The 23,774-nt window shown below is 40.0% G+C and overlaps 1 protein-coding gene and 1 non-coding gene across 2 annotated transcripts in view; both read right to left on the reverse strand.

The window, feature by feature from the left end:
• LOC122652370 (transcriptional elongation regulator MINIYO) overlaps nt 1–23,774 on the reverse strand; it is a 55,535-nt gene that overhangs the window by 16,431 nt on the left and 15,330 nt on the right. The window contains exons 4-5 of the mRNA XM_043846083.1: nt 21,481–21,608; nt 16,943–17,130 (exon numbers count right to left, since the gene is read on the reverse strand). Of these exons, the coding sequence (XP_043702018.1) occupies nt 16,943–17,130; nt 21,481–21,608 (316 nt within the window). The remainder of the gene's footprint in view (nt 1–16,942; nt 17,131–21,480; nt 21,609–23,774) is intronic.
• On the reverse strand, nt 3,360–3,466 carry LOC122653371. Its single transcript, XR_006331802.1, has one exon. It is a non-coding gene; the product is annotated as a small nucleolar RNA R71 (small nucleolar RNA).

Genomic DNA, 23,774 nt, shown 5'->3' on the forward strand with positions numbered 1-23,774 from the left:
TAAAAATCTGCGTCAGTAAGTTGCTAAATCTGAGTTTGAGTTCATAATTTTGATTCAAATTCAATACTCGTAATCTAGCCATCAACTGTGGCTAAGCTTTTGAAGGGTTCAAGGTACCCTCGACAGAAATTTGAGGCCTATCAATAGTGGCCTTGGGCTTTACTGCTGTTCTCCCTTGGTTATTATTTTGGGAACTAATCTGTAATCACAGTTCTGCTTATCTGTTGCAACTGAGAGTTTAGGGGGTCCTTATTGGTATTGTTAACCTTCATCCATGGGATCCAATCGAATGATATACAACAATTAGCCAAGAGAAGATCATCAGCACATTGCTATCATGGGTCCGTGAGAGCCTTTCCTACCAGCAGGCCACAGGTTATTGGAGGAACTACAACCACCATCAAAATGTAGCTCGAGACCATTGATGGGAGGAGGAATCCACGTATGATAAACATGGAAATGACTTGAAGACAAAGTGATGAGCACATTTATGTGTGAAATTATTCCATTTAATTCTGCATTTTTATCTGCTTAGAATGGAGCTACTTTGGGTATTTTCTGTCTTTTTCAGGGTACAGGGGTAATTTATGCGATTTCATGCTATTCTGGACTATCAGGCATCATATCTTCTAATTTACACGTAAAGTGGTCCAGTTTCTTTTCATGGTTACAAAGAGAGCTGAATTCTGAGCAAGATGGATGTGTTGCATTAAAAGTACGCATCGGTTTTGGAGTCCATTCATGCGATTATTCTTTTTGGGCCAGAAAAGAATAATGGGCCAGAAAATGAGTTGAAATGCAAGCCCGAGCTCAGAACCAAGGAAGATTCACTGGCATAATACAAGTGGGCCCCTCCTTCATTGTTAGACGAATTTCCTCCCCTATTTTCTCTCTTCTATTTTATTCTCTTGTTTTATTTCCTCTCTTATTTTCTCTCTTCCATGTATTTTATTTATTTATTTATTTTTCTTTTTCTTCTTTCTCCCATTCACCTTCCTTTTTTTTATTATTTTATTTTATTCAAACCCCACATGGTTCTCAATCCCTACTCTCCCATCTTTTCTCAAATTCTTCCACGGTTTCCACTTTCCTAAAACCTATTTTATCCTCCTAATTCCTTAGTTAGGACTCTAGTTTGTTAGGGATTGGTTGGATTTTTATTTTATTTTATTTTCTTTCCTCTTTCTAGCAAGCTACCAAGAAGGAGAGCTCTCCTCCACACGCCAGCCTTGCTGCCCTCTCTCTTCTCTCCATATCCCAATCGGCCACACTCTATCTCTCTCATTCCTTTCTTTTCTCTCACGCCACCTCACCTTCCCACATCTAATACCTAACTAACTCCCATATCCCTAATTCCCTTCTACGTGCTTAACCTCTCCCATATCTTTATTTAATTTATTTCTATCTCCCACCTAATCTCCCATCTCCTAACGTTCCTAACTTCTCTCACTCCCTCACAAACACTACATTCTTCCATCTCTCACGTTCTCTTTTTCTTTTTTTATTATTAATTTCTTTTTTTTAAACAGCAAATATAAAACACAAACAGATTCATTCAAAAGAAAAAAAAACCGTGCTCTCTTTCTCTTCTTCTTCTCTCTATTTTTCCTCTTTCTTCTTTTGTTTTTTTGTTTTTGGATCTTGGGTTCGGCAAGGGGAGGAGGATCACCGTTCCAGCAACTTCAACTTCATCTCCATAGATCGTCGTCACCATTGCTGCCCTTTGTCTCTTAGCACCATGATTGGCTAAGTTCCCTCTATCTTTAGGTGTAGATGAACTAATGGTGTTTGCTATTGGAAATTCTGGTTTGCATTCTTGATTGCTTAATGTTGAGACCCCATCCCTGTTTGGATAATTTTAATAGATGTATTTAGTAGAAAAATTCTGTTTCTGTGATTTATTATTTTTCATTCAAGCAATGGTATTTTGTTCTTATGTGGTTGTACCGATGATGAATTATAGATGAACGAACTAAGCGTGCCAAACCCTATAAGCGAAGGACGATAGTACTCGTCAAGATAGTCTATACCTAGGAGGAACCCTACATTCTGTGGTATTATTAGGCCTATGGTTATAATAAACCGAAGCATGCAACCGAATTGAAGTGCAACCCATTGGGGATTCGAACCCTAAAGATAGTCTTCTCCCGTATTTGCATATCGTTGTTAGCTTAGATTTGTTTTTTTCGTTCGTAGTTTAAAATCAGATTTATTGCAATTTAATTTTCATCACTTTCAACTAATAATCTTAGTAATTTAGCCTTCTAGTTCCCCGTAGATCGACCCCTTACTTGCTACTTGCTAGATTAATTTAGGATTTTATTTTTGACCGGTTAACGACACGATCAAATTTTGGCGTTGTTGCCAGGGCACCGAAGCACGGTTGCTAAGATTGATTGAGTTGTTTTGTGTTACTTTGTTTTAGATTTAATTTTATAATTCCAGAATTTTTATTTTTATTTTTAATCTCTTTATTAGGTCAATTTTAGTATACCTAACATTCTCTTTGTTTGTGCAGGAAGCCGAGTAGATCGAGTAAGGACAAGCTGTCCGTTTGGTTTACTTTCAATTCCTAGACTTTATGTAATTAGGGTTATTCTATGTAAATTTTTTTTTTATTTCAGCATTAAATTGGGTGTTTAGGTTTAATTTTAATTCCCCCAACCCCTTAAGATCATATGTATAACCGTTCATCGGGGGTAGCACGTGGAATTGCGCAACCGCCAACACCAGGTACGTATTTTCGTTAGTTTTAAATTAGTTTTTTTTTTTTCTACTTTTTAGTTCTGATTTTTATTTTTATTAATTGTTTTTATTAGTTATCACATTTTAATTTTTAGTTTTAATTTCTGTTTAATTAGCACGTTCAACCTGTGTTTTGTTTTATGCATGGTCGGCGTTCTTTGCACCCCAACCTGACTGCCCTTGACTTAGAAATAGAGCGATCTGTGGCTAGACCTAAGGATAATAATAATAAAATGGGTGACGAAAACCAGCCAGGAAGGCCGCTGAGTGGGCACTTCACTCCAACTGCCTATACCCCTGCATCTTGTATTCAGTTGCCTGCCATTCAGGCTGCTCAATATGAGATCAAGTCAACCATCATACAGATGTTACCATCCTATTATGGACTTGCTAATGAGGAGCCTTACAAGCATCTTGATGAGTTCTTAGAGGTGTGCTCTACAGTCAAATTCCAAAACCTCCCTGAAGATGCCCTAAAGTTGCTTCTGTTCCCATTTTCCTTAAAGGACAAAGCCAAACACTGGCTTCATTCCCTAGATTCGGTTAGGATTTTTACATGGGCGGGAATGCAGCAGGAATTTCTGGAAAAATTCTTCCCCATTGGCCGGACTAATAGCCTTAGAAGAGCCATTACTAGTTTCTCCCAATTAGAGGGCAAACAATTTCATGAAGCGTGGGAGAGACTCAAGGAATTACTTAGGAAGTGCCCCCACCACACTGTCCCAAAATGGCAATTAGTCCAGTGCTTTTATGATGGCCTCCATGACCGATATAGGCAGATGGTAGACTCCTCTTGTGGTGGAACATTTATGCACAAGAATGAGACGGAAGCATGGTATCTGTTTGAAACCCTTAGTGAGAATTCCCAACATCATGCTTCGGCCTCTCGGACTGAGATTCCACACACAGCGCAACCAAAGAAGGGTGGTCTCTATGAGATCAACCCAACTGTAAAGATGACTACTAAGGTTGACATGCTGTCTAAAAAATTGGACTATCTGATGTCTGTAGGACAACATCCTATGTCCCCTTTCCCAATGAGTTTCCCTCCACCCAATCAGATTGAAGCCTGTGCCCTATGTGCTAGCCCTAGTCACTATGTGACGAACTGCCCTTCGGCTGCACAGTACCCTGAGTTTGTTCAGGAACAGGTGCAAACGGCTCAAAGTTTCCCTACACTGGGTAATGATCCCTTTTCCAATACTTATAACCCGGGATGGCGAAACCACCCAAACTTTTCATGGAGAAACTCAGTACCTAATAACCCTCCAAACCCACCATATAGGCCACCATTTAATGTTCAAACCAATGCCTATATGGGTGGACAGCCACCATATCCTCAACCCCAACAGAATGAATCCTTTGAGGAAAAGGTGCTAAAAGCATTAAGTGGACTCGAGTAGAACACACAACTGCTTCACTCACATACTCAGTCCATTAATAAGCTAGAGAACCAACTGGGTAAGTTAACCGATGCTATAAGTAGGAGGGAGGCTGGCCAATTGCCAAGTCAGCCAATAGGTAACCCAAATAGTCAAACGGGTCGAGGGAAAGAGCTAGTCCAGTCGGTCACAGTCCTACGGAGCGGCACAAGGGTGGAAAAACCTGATGCACCCTTAGCCACTAATGGGACGCTGCCCACTAGTTCTCAAGGTCAGGGAGAGGCTGAGTCAACCCGAGAGAAATCCGGTGGTGATGTAGACACACATGATTCCATTACTGAAACACCACCTGTGAAACCCATTCATCAGTTCCCAAGGAAGGGACTGCACATTCCTATTGTGGAGGGACCATCACCTGATTCTTACATTCCAAAGGTCCCTTTTCCCCAAGCCCTTCAAACACCATCTTACCCCCTTTAGGGTAAACAGGGTGAAAAGATGCAAGAAATGATCAACTTGTTCCAACAAGTTCGCATCAATCTCCCCCTCTTGGATGCTATCAAGCAAGTTCCTACTTACCCTAAGTTTTTGAAAGACCTCTGCACCCAAAAGCGTAAGTTGAGAACTCAAATCCCTAAGACCGTCCATTTAACTGAACAGGTTAGTTCGGTAATTTCCAGCCACCTACCCCCTAAGCTTAAGGACCCAGGTGCGCCTCTTATTTCTTGCATCATTGGAGATCTTTCCATAAGTAGGGCACTACTTGATTTAGGGGCTAGTGTGAATATTTTGCCTAGTTCAGTCTATGACAGATTTGGTTTAGGAGATTTGAAACCCACTAAGGTTATCCTTCAGTTGGCTGATCGTTCAATCAAAACACCTCGTGGGTTGTTAGAAGATGTTTTAGTGAAGGTGGAAGAATTGTACTTTCCTGTGGACTTCCTTATTCTGGATATGGATACAGCCACCACAGTCAAGCTTCCCCCTATCATTTTAGGGCGCCCCTTCTTAGCTACTGCGAATGCTTGCATAAATTGTAGATCGTGAAGGTGCCATGGACATCTCTTTTGGGAATAAGAAGCTTAGGCTTAACATCTTCAATGCATCCTTAGGTTCCATTCGAGAGGAAGAGTGTTTTGCGTTGGATTTATTAGACGAAGTTGTGGCTGATCACACCTCTCACATGCTTATTGATGACCCTTTACAGCACTATGTGATGCTTGGAGATGAGTCTGAGGCATACACTAAACAGGTGCATACTTTGCTAGATTCCTCACCCTCTTTAGGACGGCCACCTTGGACAGTTAGGTTTGAGCCGCTCCCCCCTTTGGCTACATCTCCCCAACCTTCTTCTAAACCGGCTCCTTGGTATGATTTGATCCTTGACCCTCCATGAGTCAATCTGAGTCTGGCTGAAGACTCTAAACTTAGCGCTCTATGGGAGGCAACCCACTGATTGTTGGATGCACTGTTCTGCCGTATATTGCTGATTTCTAGTACACTCCTTCCCTTATCCCTGTTTTTATTCTTCTGCATGCATTGAGGACACTGCATACTTTAAGTGTGGGGGGGGGGTCTCTGAGACCGATTGACAGATTTTTATTTTTTAGCCTTTGGTAAGTTTTACATGTCTCTCTGTTACTTTGATGCGAAACACGGGAGAGAGAGACTTAGTAACCTTAATCTGAAGTAATGAAAACCCTGTTGAGAGGACAGTAGCTAGTATGTATCCTAAGGTGGGTTTTGACTCAGACAATAAGAGCCCCATATTGTCGAAGGGACAGACCACTTAGTTGTCTTGTGTTTCTTTGAGCTTTTGGTTAGAAGCTGAGAACAAGTTTAGTTTTGGCGTGACATAAAAATAAAAAAATAAAAAAAAAAAAACGAAATAAATAAAAGTAAGAGTTGAATTCCTTGGAGCTAGACAAAGCACTCTGCCTCAGGAACCGAGGTGACTTGATCAACATTCCTTGGGGTGAAACCTCTGAAAAAGAACTCTAACATCACTATCCTTGTGGATATATGTAAGAAACAAAGCTACCAAGTAGCTCAGGTGTCTTGTGTAGTGACCCTGCATGACATTTGAGGAACAGTAGTGGAGTAACAAATGGAGTTCATTGCTTGATTAAAAAATAAAAAAATAATAAAAAAAAGAAAAAAAAGAAAAAGAAATGTCATTGCCTTTGTACAATTGTATGGTCAAAAATGCTCCGAAGCCTAAAGTCCTTGGTGCCTCGACGTCATAAGTGGTCTTACCTTAAGAAAGAAAGTGTTTGGAAGATATGGGGAGATTCCCTAATTAAGATGTGTACCTGTTGCTAGAATCAATACTGGGTAATAAGAGCTCAAGTGTGGGGGTACCTTTGTCTTCTTGATCTTAAGTAGGGCATCTTAGTTTCGGAGTTGGTGTGTGCTTCTTACCCATTGTCAAAATTTAAACTTGCAATCATGAATTTTGTATGTATATTCCCTGCAAACACTCACGAGACAAAACTCGTCCACTAAGGGGTAACCTAGGGGTTTAAAGGCTTGTTGCACATGCTAAGTGCAACCGTGATTCCTACGAAAGTGAGTTAGGTTTTTTTTGTTTTCTTTATTTTCTTTTTGCTCGAGGACTAGCAAAATCTAAGTGTGGTATTTGATGAGCACATTTATGTGTGAAATTATTCCATTTAATTCTGCATTTTTATCTGCTTAGAATAGAGCTACCTTGGGTATTTTCTGTCTTTTTCAGGGTACAGGGGTATTTTATGCGATTTCATGCTATTCTAGACTATCAGGCATCATATCTTCTAATTTACACGTAAAATGGTCCAGTTTCTTTTCATGGTTACAAAGAGGGCTGAATTCTGAGCAAGATGGACGTGTTGCATTAAAAGTACGCATCGGTTTCGGATTCTATTCATGCGATTGTTCTTTTGGGTCAGAAAAGAATAATGGGCCAGAAAATGATTTGAAATGCAAGCCCAAGCCCAGAACCAAGGAAGATTCACTGGCATAATACAAGTGGGCCCCTCCTTCATTGTTGGACGAATTTCCTCCCCTATTTTCTCTCTTCTATTTTATTCTCTTATTTTATTTCCTCTCCTATTTTCTCTCTTCCATGTATTTTATTTATTTATTTATTTTTCTTTTTCTTCTTTCTCCCATTCACTTTCCTTTTTTTTATTATTTTATTTTATTTAAACCCCACAAGGTTCTCAATCCCTACTTCTCTCCCATCTTTTCTCAAATTCTTCCACGGTTTCCACTTTCCTAAAACCTATTTTATCCTCCTAATTCCTTAGTTAGGACTCTAATTTGTTAGGGATTGGTTGGATTTTTATTTTATTTTATTTTCTTTCCTCTTTTCTAGCAAGCTACCAAGAAGGAGAGCTCTCCTCCACACGCCAGCCTTGTTGCCCTCTCTCTTCTCTCCATATCCCAATCGGCCACACTCTCTCTCTCTCTCATTCCTTTCTTTTCTCTCACGCCACCTCACCTTCCCACATCTAATACCTAACTAACTCCCATATCCCTAATTCCCTTCTACGTGCTTAACCTCTCCCCATATCTTTATTTATTTTATTTCTATCTCCCACCTAATCTCCCATCTCCTAACGTTCCTAACTTCTCTCACTCCCTCACAAACACTACATTCTTCCATCTCTCACGTTCTCTTTTTCTTTTTTTATTATTAATTTCTTTTTTTTAAACAGCAAATATAAAACACGGACAGATTCATTCAAAAGCAAAAAAAAACCGTGCTCTATTTCTCTTCTTCTTCTCTCTATTTTTCCTCTTTCTTCTTTTGTTTTTTTGTTTTTGGATCTTGGGTTCGGCAAGGGGAGGAGGATCACCGTTCTAGCAGCTTCATCTCCATAAATCGTCGTCACCATTGCTACCCTTTGTCTTTTAGCATCATGATTGGCTAAGTTCCCTCTATCTTTAGGTGTAGATGAACTAATGGAGTTTGCTATTGGAAATTCTGGTTTGCATTCTTGATTGCTTGATGTTGAGACCCCATCCCTATTTGGATAATTTTAATAGATGTATTTACTTGGAAAATTTTGTTTCTGTGATTCATTATTTTTCATTCAAGCAATGGTATTTTGTTCTTATGTGGTTGTACCGATGATGGATTATAGCTAAACGAACTAAGCGTGCCAAGCCCTATAAGCGAAGGACGATAGTACTGGTCAAGATAGTGTTCGAAGTCGTGTAATAGGGGTAGTTTAGGAACTAGTCCCATTACTAGTTACCTTATTATTTAATACTGTTTTTTCTTCTTTATTTCCCTTGTACCTCCCTAGGGAGGTGGATGTAATTCTCTATTTGTTATGATTGAATTAATATAGGTGTATGGAGAAGCCTCTCCAACACAATCGATGATTACAACCTAAAATATTCTCTTCTCTCTTCTCTCTTCTCTCTTCTCTCTTCTCTTGCCATCTTCTTCCTCCTCCAACTTCTTCCTTCTCTCTTCTTACCTTCTCAACCTAAAATCTAACTGATAGTCCATACCTAAGAGGAACCCTACATTCTGTGGTATTATTAGGCCTGTGGTTATAATAAACCAAAGCATGCAACCGAATTGAATAGTAACCCATTGGGGATTCGAACCCTAAAGATAGTCTTCTCCCGTATTTGCATATCGTTGTTAGCTTAGATTTGTTCATTTCGTTTGTAGTTTAAAATCAGATTTATTGTAATTTAATTTTCATCACTTTCAACTAATAATCTTAGTAATTTAGCCTTCCAGTTCCCCGTAGATCGACCCCTTACTTGCTACTTGCTAGATTAATTTAGGGATTTATTTTTGACCGGTTAACGACACGATCACAAAGCATTATCAAACCAAAGACTAACAATATAGTCAACAGGAATCCCATGAAATCCTCTAAGGTCATATGAACGTCTTGTCTGAATCACTTTTCACTCCCACCCAACCTCTAAACATTGTATTCCTTCCCTCATAAACATTCCAAATACCCACCAAGAAAACATAGCGCCAAAGTACCTATCCTTTTACAAAGAAGGCTACATGGTTGCTTTGATTATACAGTTCACAGTATCGTTGTAACATGGCAAAAAGGTGGTAAAATGTGTGAGGTTTGTCACCAGTAGAATAGCAGCTTTACATAAATACTGATACAAAGTTAGAATGTGTATCAAAAAATATAGCTTTGTTGCCTAAAAACGCTTGGACTTGATGATACAAGCAAGAAAATTATTTACTTACAACTTAAGATGCAAAGAAACAAATAAATTTTAACTTTCCCACTTGGAAACTTTCTTTAAAAAATGGACTTCATAAATCTACAAGCAAAGACCATGTGTGTTGCACCACACAAATTTGTTAGCGAGAGAGAGATCAGCTATGCTTGGAGACATCTTAGCAGCAGAGATGGCAATTCTGAACCCAGAATGCGGCTTCCTGCACGTATCCTCTCCAACACATTCAAACCATGCCCAGTCAATAGACAGGCTGTTTCAGGTTTGTTTTCTTAGCCTGATTATTACTTTCATGGTTTACATTTGACATCCAGTCCATCCCTTCGCTGTTCAATTTCTCACATAACATATTTTTATTAGGGTAAATTACATCTGGGGTACCTAACGTTTTGAGAAAATATACTTGGGGTACCTCACATTTCAAAAATTATGTTTAGGGTACCTTATGTTTCAATGTTATGTTTGAGGTACATCATATTTCATAAATATTATGCTTGGGATACCTCCTATTTGATTCTCTGGTGTGTTTTAGCGGGACTCCATTATCTATTGACCCTGGTTGCCAACCAGTTCGCAAATGAATTGTCAACATCGGTGTCAGAGCTCATCAGTACAGAACCGTGACCTCTGGACTTATGCACTCACCTTCAATTGCATTGCCAGATTAATTGTAATCATCTTGACCAATTTCCACGACCAACTGGTGTTCTATGTCACCCCTACTGATGCCATGCAGAAGTACTGAACAAACCATTCAAAGAACAAGTTCAGGTTACATGGGTTGGTTCTCGAGGGAGCGTGACTCAGACCGCTTCATCGCCTGAATTGAGATCGAGTTTGTGGTAGTAAACTTGATCACTGATATCTTGGTCTGGTACTAGGTTCATTCTTTGTTTATTTAAGGAAGTGCACTCTATCGCTGTTGAGGGATTTGTTCGTCCATTCACGAAGAAGCCAAGGGAGAATGCCAAAGTACTCACATAGAGGGGGAGAGAAATGTAGAGAGTAAGACGGGAGAGAGAAGAGGAGCAGACAGAGCAGGGGAAGAGTAAGAAACAAAGTGGCAGGAAGGGGCTGCAGGAGTAGCGGTGGGGAGAGAAAGATAGAGTGGGGGAGGAGGTGCTGGAGGGAGCAGAGAGCGGGGGTGGGGAGGAGGGTGGGGGCAGAGGTAGCGGCTGAGGTGAAAGTCAGGGTGGGAGCAGCTGGAGAGAGAGAGAGACAGGTGAGGGAGGGAGAAGCAGGGAGGCAAGGAGGGAGGAGAGAGAAAGGAGGATATGCAGAGGCGGGGAGGGTGAGAGACATATGGAGAGGATGGGGAGGGGCGGGAATGAAGAGGTGGGCAGAGGAAAGGGGATGTAGAGGGGCAGGGAGGGAGAAGCAGAATGGTGAGGGAGAGGGGAGAAGAGGCGGCGGTGGGGGACGGAACAAAGAGTGGGGGTATGGGAGTTGCGGGGAAGAGGACAGAGAGAACATGGGGAAGGGACGGAGCAGAGGGTGGGGGTACAAGAGTTGTGGCCAGTGAGGGAAGCAAAGAGAGGAAATGGCAAGGGGAAGGGGCAGCAGCATGCAACAGAGCAGCGGCGAGGTGTTTCTGGAGGTGTGATGCAGAATTCCAGCAAGAAGAGGCCTGTTGTATTCGGTTTGGTTTAGTTTATTGGGTCCAACTGAACCTATGGTTCAAATTTTGTTCAAGTTAGGTTTAATTTCAGTGCCAAATTGGTTATATGGGCTATGGGCTTAATATTTTTGGGTTTACTATTGTAATGGGACAATCCTATAGGCCCAAATATTAGGGATTTGAGTCCTATACGAATACAGTAGTTGGTTTCTATTTTGGTGTTTATTGTTTGTTCTAGAAATTTGGAGTAGAATTTCAGGGAGGATATTCTAGAAGATTGAATGAAGATTTGCTTGGACCAAGTGTGATTTGTGTGGAGAGGAGATTATCTAAAAGATTGCTTCATCTAGAAGGTTGCTGAATATGCTAATAAATCTATGACTAGTTTCGTTTCTATTTTTTGAAATGGGTTTTAGTTGTTAGTCAATAGCAACCTAATAGTTACTATTCCTGTTTCTTTCCTTTTTGTGTTTTAGCGACTAGATCTTCTTTCTAGAATATTGCATTTTTTTTTAGAGTTGCTATTTTGTAAACTACTTAGTAGCCAAGACTTGTTATTCTTGTAACACAACATCTAAAGCAAGGGGAACACATGCCCTATGCAGTGACCAAACAACAACAAACAGCCTCATCCCAACTTAATGAGGTCAGCTACATGGATCCAAAAAAAATAAAAAAAAATGAAAGATGGTAAGAGTAAAGAGGCACAGCCCAGCACATCGGAAGAATCTCAGCTAAATAGGGTCTGCGACATCGATCCTTGTCCTCCAATTGGCTCTGTTTGAGGTCATACTTGGAACAAGACCTAGACTATGCATGTCCTTCCTCACCACCTTTCCTATGGTCATTTTAGATCTGCCCCTAGCTCTTTTAGCTCCTTTAACTGGAATCATATCACTCCTTACAAGGGCGTCCGTAAGCCTCTGTAGAATATGACCATACCACCTTAAACGACTCTCACGGAGCTTGTCATTGATCTGCGCAACTCCCAAGTCTCCCCTTATATGTTCATTCCTTACTTGATCCTTCCTTGTTTTTCCACACATCCATCTTAACATCCTCATCTCTACTACACAAAGCTTATCAATATGACACTTCTTAACTGCCCAACATTCTGCCCCATACATCATGGCGGTCGAACAACAGTCCTATAGAATTTCCTTTACACTTTAAAGGGATATGTCAGTCACACAACACTCCGGACGCACATCTCCACTTCATCCATCCCACTTCAATTCTCTGTGAAACATCATCCTCTATGTCACCTTCTTTATTTATGATTGACCCCAGATATCTAAAATAATCACTTTGTGGTATTTCTCTTTCCTCAATTCGCACCATATCAGTATCCATCATAGTGTGACTAAAATTACACCTCATATATTCCGACTTCGTTCTACTAATCTTAAAGCCTCTTGTTTCCAAGGTTGACCTCCAAGGCTCTAACTTAGAGTTAATCCCTTCTTTTGTCTCATCCACCAAAATAATATCACTGATAAAGAGCATACACCATGGGACCTCGTCTTGAATGTTCTTGGTTATATCGTCCATGATAAGTGCAAAGAGGTAAGGACTTAAGGCTGAACCTTGATGTAATCCAATCGTAATTGAGAATTCCTTGCCTTGACTTCCCACAGATTTCACACTAGTTACCACACCCTCATACATATCTTTAATGACATCCACATTTTTACTTGACACCCCTCTCTTTACTAGAACATGTTGGATTATATCTCTAGGGACTCGATCATTGGCGTTTTCCAGGTTGATAAAGACCATATGGAGATCCTTCTTGCTATCTCTATATCTTTCCATGAGCCTCCTCAATTAGTAGATAGCTTCTGTTGTGGATCTACCTGGCATAAAGCCAAATTGGTTAATCGAGATATGAGTCTCTCTTCTCAAACGGACTCCAATAACCTTCTCCCAAAGTTTCATAGTGTGACTCATTAGCTTTATTATGCTTCTATAGTTATTGCAACTTTGGATATCACCTTTATTTTTGTAGACCGGGACTACAATGCTTCTCCTCCATTCATCTGGCATCTTCTTTGTGCTCATAATCTTGTTAAACAGACTGGTTAACCAAAAAACCCCACAACTTCCTAGGGATTTCCAAGCTTCTATTGGGATCTCATTTGGGCCTGGTGTCTTGACCTTTTTTCATCTTTCTTAAGGCTTCTTTAACTTCCACCACACTAACCTTTCGTACATATCTATGTCATGTGGTGTCTTGTTGAAAAGTGTAATTATCTGGGTGATATCTGTTCGACCTATCTCCATTTAGTAGTTCACAAATATACTCATCCTACCTCTTCACAATGTCTTCATCTCTTACCAATACTCTTCCATCATCACCCTTGATACACCTCACTTGGTCAAAATCTCTACACTTCCTTTCTCTCGTCTTAGCTATCTTATAAATAGCTTTCCCCCCTCTTTGTGTTTAGGTTGATATAGAGATCCTCATATTTCTTAGCCCTAGCAACCCCCACGATCTTCCTAGCTTCGTTTATGGCATCATTATACTTCTTTTTATCCTCTGTTTCCTTAGTCCTTTGCCAAGTCTTAAAACACACTTTCTTTGTCTGAAACTCTTAATAACTGCTTGGACCTCCTCGTTCCACCACCAAATCTCCCGAGGGGCCTGACAACTACCCTTCGCTACCCCCAGCACATCTTTGGCAACCCTCTTAATACAGATCATCATCTCGTGCCACATCGCATTGGTGTCTCCTACAAAGAACTGACCAATAGATGGGCTTGTTAACACAATCGAAGGGAGGTCCTTAAGGGTTTTTTGTGAGCCAAAACTTCAGAAACACCTACTGGATGGATTAAGAGAAACAGATTGGAACAGAATTAAAAAGTGAAGGAAAACTATTGCAGCCTTCAATCCAGCAGTCTGATGGATTCCAGACCTGGATCGAAGGTAACAACAAGGGAGGGGAATAACATACTTAAAACTTGGATTGGTCTGGAATCAAAGACTGAAATTTTAAGTGACAATACTGTCAAAACAGACCTATCGCAAGTACTATTTGAACTGGAGATTAAAGAACAGTAATATTTAGCCATCCATTCATCAAAAATAAGGATAAACTGTTGAAGTATACCGAGTCAATGAGGACAAAAGGATATCGCGATTGTCAAGATTCCTCTCCTCCCCATGTGTCTCTCTTAGTTTAGGTTTATGTCTTAGTTTCCTAGTCCTAGTTTGAGTTACTACGTCTAGACCTAGTTCTGTTTCTTATTTTATTTCTCTTTTCCTATTGTAATTTAGAATCCTAACATGATTAGGAATTCCCTCTCTTAATGTAATCCTTTAGTATAAATATAAACAAGGTGAGGGAGACTGTCAAGTTCGACAGTTCTCTTCTCTTCCCATCTTCTTCTTTTCATCTCTTCTCTCATTCTCGGTTCTGGTTCTGTGTAGTGTACTTTGCTACACAGACTATACCTGTTAATAACTTGTGACAGTGATGGGGAACCACTGAAATATCACTGGACAGAATAACACTTGAAGAACAAAAGAAAAGAAGAAGAAGAAGAAATAGGAAAGGATATAGACTATCTCCCTCTAGTGTCTCTCACCGTAACTGCATCTCACAGCTTCCAAACCAAAGCTTTCTTCTTTTTTGTTTTTAAACTCCAAAATCATGGGCTAGGCTGCCCTCTTCCCTTTATTTATAATATGGGATACAAAATAGAACGGGTTGCAACCAAGTAGCTTACAACCAAAATAGAAACTTCCTATAAAATCCAGTTGCCATACATCAAAAATAGAAACTCCTATTGTAGAGAACAAAACAAAATTGTAACAAACTGAAATTAGAAACTACCTAAGATTCTCTGATTCTATTGCAATGAAATAATGTACACTTTCTAAAACTGAAAATAGAACCTAAACTATGGCAGCTTAAGGATAGAAGCTTTCTCCACTTGATATCTCCAATGGGCCCATAAGATCTTCTAAAAGGCATTCCCACACAAGGCAAATATGGACTGTGACACTGCTCACGTGAACAGTGTTTTGGTCTTTTCTTCTTCATGTTTTGATCTACATCACATGTGTTCAGCCCTCCAGATATACAAGATTGAATGGAATAGAATTGGAGAGCTTTAAGTGTGGCCATGAAGTAGAATCTGGCCAGAGAAAGAGACACAAGAAGGTCCATCGGACCAGGCCCCTTTATGGGTCCCTTTATGGGCCAGAGATGGACCAGGCCAGGCCCCTTCCCGGGCTAGAAGATCCAAGTTGAAGACTAAAACATTGTTCACATCACTGTTCACGTGAACAGTGTCAAAGTCAAATATGTCCCAGGATTTTGAGAAGATTCTCCTTTGACCAGTCAACTAGGATTGGTGCAATTAAGTAGTTTCTAATTTAGAAGTTTCCATAATTTTTAGTTTCTAATTTGTGGCTGAAGTATAAAGCCAAATAATTTTATTTTAGTCAACTTCTCTTTAGATTGGATTTAGTAGTTTCTATCTTATTAAGTTTCTATTTTAGTTTAATTTATTTTTGGAAACTCTATTGTAATTCTGCCTATTAAAAGGCATCAGTTTTTAATGAAAAGTCAAATTAGAGAAAAAAGAATATTGAAGCCACTTTAGCCATCGTGTATGGGAGCTCCTCCTATGCTGCAACAGCAGAGATAGCTGTGGGTGAGAGAACCAGGGTGAGAGGCCCATTCCCCCTACCCTCTTTCTTCTTCTATCTTCTTTTCCCTCTTCTCCCTACCCTGCTCGATTCCCAGACTGCTGCTGCTGTTGCTGGAGTTCATTGTTCGAGATTGAAGACACCCTCAATCACTGCTGTTGTTTATGCTTGCTGTTCTATCGAGTGGACCTGCTGCTGAGTCTCTGCTGCAGATTTCAAGTTCTCCTTGCTGCCTGTGTTTCCAGATTTGAAGCTGCACTTGAGGAGGCCATAACTCTCCAACCAGCCATCAACTTAGGCTGATTTTTGGAGGACACATCCATCCCCTCATCACCTCCACTCGATCTCCATTCCCATCCTCTTCCACTGCCTGCAACCCCCATAGCCTCAATACTTTCTATTTCATTCCTAGCCATCCATCTCTATATCCCACCCTCAGAATTGATCCAAACCTGCAGATCAAGCTCCCTACACCAAGTCTTACACTCGGCTACTACAGAGAGCACCATCAGCCTGTTTTGGAAGGTTTTCCTCTAACCTCTATTTTGGTGAAACCTTGATAACTTCACATCAAGCCATCAGAAGTGACCCGAATTTTGAAGATAGCCTCTCCTTGTCATTATCTACCTTCGATCTAAAGGAGGTGTCCATCAGTTGATTGGTTTGGCCTGAACCTTAAAGTTTCTAATCCTGGTTCTGTTCCAATTTGAGCTTTTGTGGGTTTTTTGGGACTGGTATTCAAGTCTTACATTAGGCCAACTAGAAGGTTGTGATATCTCTCTCTCTCTCTCTCCCCTCCCCCCCCCCCCCACACCCTACATTATCCATTTTCTTCTTCTTTCTCTCTATCATTTCGTCTTCCTCCTCTATTTCTATTTCTTTTCTTCTAATCTACTATTCTGGGTTACTGTTCAGAACAGTGTCATATTTTGTACTCTCTCTTTCCTTTTCAATATCTTCAAACCCTAATCAGTTCTATCCTTTTCCCCACCATATTTTCTTCTGTTGGCTTTAATTCTCTTGTGTGTAAACTTGTGTATAGACTGCACTAACTAGCATTTTCACTCTTCAACCTTTGTAAGCAAATGAAAAAATAGATAATTATTTCCCCAAACAAAGGACTACAACAGGAAGGACAGGATAAAGATCAATATTTTTTTTCTTAGGTACTATACAAAACACCAATCTGAAGGGGATTCTACTCAGTCACATTATCTCTTCCATTAATTGCAATCAGTGGAGATTCAATGGTTTTGGAACAATCAGCTGATCGGATCAACAAGCTATCATCAGGAAAAGAAGCTTTCAGTTATGATTTACCTCAGTGATAAAACAAGCTCAGGTTCTGGGCCAAGAACAAAAGCCAAAACAGCCTTCCAGTCAACATTCTTCTCAATATTATTGTCAGTACTCATGTTACACCCAACTTGACTCTGTTGCAAGTTGCACAGAGCCTTATCAAGCACTGTACCAAGGACCTGTAATGCAATAGCTCTCTGTGCTGGAACCTGAAAACCACATCCTTAAAGGGTCAAGAAAATTGAATTCACAAATTGTGTAGCAAAATCTTTCAGTTCTTTTACTTCTACAGCCAAAGAAAATAGCACTAAGCTATTGCATAGTTTTCCACCTGCAAATCATGTTAAAAGAAAGATTAAAACCAGAATTTACGAACTACAAAATTTTCTGAATCTGTTTCCTAAGCAGCCCCCCTCCTCCCCTCTCCCCCTCAAAAAATATAAACACCAAAGATTTTCACATCCCTGTGAAGGGCATAGTAAAGGGCGTACCCAGTGCACGAGGCTCCCGCCTGCAGGATCTGGGGAGGGTCATAATGTACGCAGCCTTACCCCTGCTTTCGCAGAGAGGCTGTTTCCAGATTGGAATTTAGCTGAATGCAGCATACCAACCCATTAAAAGATGCACGGAGTCCTATGATGGCTCATTGCAGCACCATAGTAAAATTTTGATGCAAATTGTACATATTGATAGGCTACTGGAAGAAAGAACATAGTAAAAAAGAATAAAAAGTGGGAACTTGATGGGTTTCTAAGGATCTGTATGGTAACCTTCCAAAAAATGGATTCTGGTGTTTTTTTTTATTCTGGGGGCAGAATTGAAACAGATTATGTATGGGTTGTCCGGTCCGTTTCTGTGATTTTTTGAAACGGACCGGGTGATATAATAGATTCTGGCAAGCTTTTGAGAAACACCAAAATGGTGTTTCTCACATTTTAGAATTGATTCTTCCAAATTTTCAGTGAAAAACGGTGGACTTGAGTGAATTAGGGGCATTGATGGAATTTACCACCAAACAAAAAACATAACCCATCGAGCCCCATTCGTCTCCTAGGAAGCGAAGAACAATAGACACCCTAGCTCCCTCATAAAACATAACCCGTCGAGCCCCATTAGTATCCTAGGAAGCGAAGAACAATGGAAACCCTAGCTCTCTCTCGTTCTCTTTATCGACCACCTCCTCCCCTGTTCTTGTCTACCGCAGCAGTGACAACAAGTTCCGCAGCTGGCATTTCCCTTCTCACAACATCAAAGTGTACTCGTATTGGTCTCCATTCCTCGTCAATGGGATCGAGAAATCCAACACTGGCTTCAATTACAATAGGCTCTCCTTGGATTCAGTGGACAAGAGGTGGGCATCGGAAATGGGTGAGATGGACATGCTGGTGCTGTCGGTGAGACATTGGTTTCTCCACCCAGCACTATACAACAAGAAGGGATCGGTGCAGGGCTGCCATTACTGCCCTGGTCTCAACCATAGCGAGATGGGTTTCTACGATTTTTACAGGAAACCCTTCAACACGACCGACCCTCAAGGCCGTAATAGACAGGCGTGGTGGGGATGCCATGGACGTGATAGTGACCACATTCTCGCCTTTGCATTTTGAAGGGGAGTGGAATAAGGCAGGGGCGTGCCCTAAGAAGAAGCCCTTTAAGGAGGGGGAGAAGGCACTGGAAGGGATGGATGCTGAGATGAGGAAGATTGGGTTGGAGGAGTTGGAGGCTGCCACTGCCAAGAAGGAGAAGATGAAAATGGGGATGGGGACAGGGAAGGAGACAAGGCTGAGGTTTAAGGCATTGGCTGTGACCAAACTGGCATTGATGAGGCCAGATGGCAGAAACAATTTTTTACATTACCATACAACATTTGTTGGTACAGAATTACTCCAAAAATCCAGAAACAGAAAAAATCGATTCTGACTCAGAATCAATTTTTTGAAACAGAATGGTTGCCATATAGATCCTAATCACCTAAAGAATAGGGTTTAGAAATCAGAGCAAAAACCAGAATCCAGGAATAGAACACAACCAGTTTTGAGGAGAAATTTCAGAAACAACTTTAAAATATATCTAATTGGCCTAGAAGATTGGTCGGAGACTTATTATGGGGTGGAAAACACTTCTGCAAAATTAGAACAAATTCTGACATCCAGATTCTGAACTATGTAAAAATCCTACTTGAATAAGGAAACTGAAAATCGAGGAAGAAAAGTACTTCTATATAGAGATTAAAACATCAAGTTTGAGTTTTTAAACTGAACTAATAAGATAAAATAATCAGAAAACAAGAACCAGAAATCAGAATATGAAATCAAAACCAGAAACTAGAGTTTTTAGCAATCAGACTAGCAATAGGACTTTAGTATTCGATGGCAAGTTCTGATTTCAGAAATCAGAATGCAAACCAGGACTTTAACCAGTAAGCAGAATTTAAATTAACAAGAATAAAGTAGACAGATTATTATTAACTTCTGTAAACAAAAACTAAAGAAAAGAGACAGAAATAAGAAGAAGATATGCAAAAGTAAAGAATCGTAGTTGTCAAGGCGTCACCTAGGTGTCCAGGTGCCCTTTGCTGGAAGCCTTGGTTGCCTAGGCACCTTATTGGTGTCGCCTTGTTTTTTTCCCTCTTCCAACGCAAGGGTCGCCTAGATGCCGTGACAACCATGGCAAGTTTTAAATAATAGCTATTATGTCTACCGCAGAGCTGAAGGGGCAATATAGTCTTTCCTTTTTCTTTTCTTATTTTATGGCCTATGTTGTATTGATAAGTGAGGTGCAGGTATGTAACTTTCTTTCTTTATTGGTTAGTATATTACAATACATTGCCACTGTCGATAGTAACACAACATAAACTATCAACAGTTTTCTTCTCTCCTTAACTTTCTCTCTCGTGGCTCTTCTTCCTCTTCCTTAGTTTCATCTTCATCATCTTCTTCTTTTATATAGTGGTGGTTATTTGCTTGATACGGTTACATGCATGGAACAAGAACTCGCCGAGATCTTGGTAATATCTCGCTATTTTGGATTACCGAAACAAGATGATAGGCGAAATAGAACCAGTCCATTATCTCGGCCGAGATCTCGGTTCGACCGAGATTGAACCAAAACCCAATATAAATATGTACAGAACTCGACGGAGACCAGTTGAGATCTCGCCTGGTCTCGGTGAGAATTCCTCTAGTGTGTCAAAAAACTTCATCTTTCTTCTCAATTTTTGACGGAAAATCACCGTACCAAACATGTGGAGGTGGATAGGCACTTTATCAAGGAGAAGCTCAAAGAAGGGCTGATCTGTGTTCCCTTTGTGAATTATGTTGATCAATTAGCTAATGTATTCATTGTTTAGAGGGGTTTATGGGGTGGGAGAGTTGTGGGATTACTGACAGGTGGGTCCCATGTGTTTGAAAAAATAAAGAGTTGATGGATTACTGTAGCATTCCATAGGAAAGTTGCAAAATCCCACGTATTTCGTGGGACTTTGTAAAGCCAAGGGGTGGGAAAATTATGGGATTTGCAATGCCATGTCAGCAGACAATGGTAATGATTATGTTCCCTCCATTATCTCAACATTCTCACCCCCTTGCAAACAAACAGCCTGGGGTGGGATTGTTGCAATGACATGTCAGCATTTTACCACAACTTTCCCACCCTTTGCAAACTATTCCGCTAAACAAACGGGGCCTAAGGGGTTAAGTGGGAAAGTCTTTCATCTTATTTTAGTCAAGTTGGGCATGCTTGATATTTATGCTCCAACTTGAGGGGGAGTGTTAGAATAATGCATTATGTAAACCGTGAGGGTATTTAGGGTTTTTTATATGTTTCCCACTACAACCGACTCTATATGGGGTAATTCTGTTTTGTCATTCTATTCTTCTATTATAAATAAAGAGGCTTGGATGCTGATTAAATCATCCAAGCATTGAGCTCTAATTCTCTTCTGTTAACAGATACCCCTGCCCCCAAACAAAGCCCAATTTTGGAAATATATATCAGTTCAGAATCAGAGTTTGGGAGAATAATATGGCTTGTTAATTGTTATTAATGACAGAGGTCCTCTTTATTTATAATAGAGTTACAACCCAAAAGGGGTAAAAAGGTAAATGAGGGAAACAAAGTGAAACCCTAATTTAACCTAATGTAAGATGCTAAAATACTAATCCCACAGTTCTCAACAATATCCTCTCCCACCAATAACACTTTTCAATCTTTGAAGCTCACATTTTCCAATTTTCTATATCACCTCACTGAGTTCCAAGACGATCTCAGATCTCTGCTCAACCAAAGAAATTAGCTCCAATCTCTTCAACAATGACTTTGCAGCAACCATCATAAATGCCTAGACTACAATTGGAAGGCATATTATACATCCACTAGAAGCCACCATGTGACAATGGAATGTAGAAATATGATTCTAAGGAATAAGGATACTAGCATTTGGATATTATCATCTGTCGCCTCCCACCTATAAGCTGGTAAAGTGACTGTAATATGTAAAACATTTCCTAGTTGCTAAAGAGCATAATTGTAATATGAGCAAAAGATGTATGTAAACTCACCATGCTTCTTGTCATTGCTATTGCCTCTTTAACTGTGTACCCTAAAGCACCAGGATCCCCCTCAGTTCGCAGGAAATCACGTTCAGTGACATTATCAACACTTAATTGACCATGATTGGGGATATCACCTATAGAATGAAAAAGAGGGTATGGGGTACAAAACCCATCTGTCACATTTTCAGTGATAACTGATGCTGAATAAATGAATCAAATCAACCCAATTTGCTTGCTACACTGCAGACATGTATGAAATGAACCTCTAGCTTTAACCAAACCCAGTCAAAGCATGAAACCTTTTCACAATACCGTGAGAACTAAAATGGCATATAAAGGAAGTTGGCAAAAAATGATGGGCCAACATATCCAAGAAAATTAGCACGAAGCACATAATGATGGGGTGAATTCATTAACCTAATCTGAATCCAAGCTCTTTCAGTAAGTTCAGGTCGATGTGCGGGCTAGATTCTTCATCTGTTACAGGGACACTTCATGTACTCCTACTCCCCTAGGAGTACATGACACCACAAGGGTATGAGTATGTGTTCAACATCCACCATAATTCAAACACTTAAACATGGCTATGAAAAAGAAGAAAAACAAGAAGATTAACCCATTTCCTTTAACGCATTAACCCCCTTTTTGATACATTTTAGCCTAGCAGTCTAAGTTTTGGAGGGAGAGATGTTCTGAGTATTCGACACATACATGTACCCAATCATAGAGCCGTTCCCATGTAACATAATCCTTCCTATAAGCCAGGCTAAAACCAAAGTATCCAGCTTAATAAGGGCTAGATGTAGACCTATCAAAAAGATATTCTCAACCTACAAAAATTGGCAGTAATGTTTAAAACGAGACCAGGAGGCAGACCCAAGAGGCTACTAGGTCAAGCCAACCTGATGGTATTAGCAAATTAATAATTGGCTACATATGCATGTTTTCTTGCAGCTGATAAGCTGTTATATACGAATGTTCCCTTCCATCAACCCCCCACAGGGCAACTCATTAAATATATGTTTTTACGCAATAAAAGGGACGGTTTTCAATTTCTTTAATCTACCAAAAAATATTCATTCAAGTAGTTTTCAAGACTTCGAATATGCAATCGCCCATTAAATATAGGGCCGACCATTAAGCCCGTGATTGCAGGACCATGCCGAGCAAAGATTCCTAGCCTTTGATTTATCAAAAGCCTCCACTTTAGAGTGTTTGTCATGATTGAATAGGATAGCTTTCAAGTGAAAGGGCTTATATGTACTTCTCTTCCATTAATGAGTTCGGATTATAAGCATAGTACTATATCTCGCGATATATCGGTATCTTGGGCCTACCGAGATATCCGAAATTTGGCGAAATTTCGCCGAAATATTGCATTTTTTCTGCAATATTTCGGGAGTCCATCTAGGTGGGTATTTGGCCATATCTAGGCCTGCTACTTCATGAATACCCTTATTTAAGCTAAATAAACACATTTAAACCTTCATATTGCAAAAAAAATGAACTCAAAGTGGTGTTTTGGGTTTGCACCCTTGATTGACTGTATACGGTCGGACCCTGTTGTATAAAATAGTTAAATACATATTGTTTAAGTACTAAAAGACATAATAAGAAATTTAAACAAAGTAATGAAACAAAAATAAAGTCAAATGTAGCCTTTAGTTTAAACTTTAAAATTTAAACTCATAAAGTCATAAGTGCATAAGTCATAACTCATAAACTTCATAATAGTCAATAGTTCAATACTTACACAAAGTATTTCTACGAAATTTACCGAAATATACCGAAATTTACCGAAATATACTGCTCAATACACAGTATTTCTACGAAATATACCGAGATATACTGAAATTTCGCCGAAATTTGAACTTTTTTCATTTCGGAAGCCCATCTCGTCTCGGTAGTGTCGAAATTACCAAAATTTCGGCGATATTTCGCGAAATTTTGTACCATGATTATTAGATGGTTTTAAAGTCTACTTAGGCTGGACTTCTTTCCACCTGTTTCCAAGGTTAGAGATTACTAAGTTCATATTTGTCAACGTGTGGCACTCCTTGATGCTCAGGGCTTCTGGTTGCATTGAATCTCAAGGAAACAGGACATGAAGCTATAAAATATAGAGAAAGAAGAAAGGCATATAATTAGCATAAAATGTGGTCTGGAATGTAATATACCACACCCACTTTGGTGCCTTGGTCCCAACCAAGACATCATGGGCTGACCACTGCCTTGGCAGTTGTCACCATAACAACTATGACTAGGTTAGGTACTCTTATCTCAGCAGGTTTCAAGAGAGC

The sequence above is a fragment of the Telopea speciosissima genome, chromosome 2 (assembly GCF_018873765.1).
Source record: "Telopea speciosissima isolate NSW1024214 ecotype Mountain lineage chromosome 2, Tspe_v1, whole genome shotgun sequence".
NCBI lineage: Eukaryota > Viridiplantae > Streptophyta > Magnoliopsida > Proteales > Proteaceae > Telopea > Telopea speciosissima.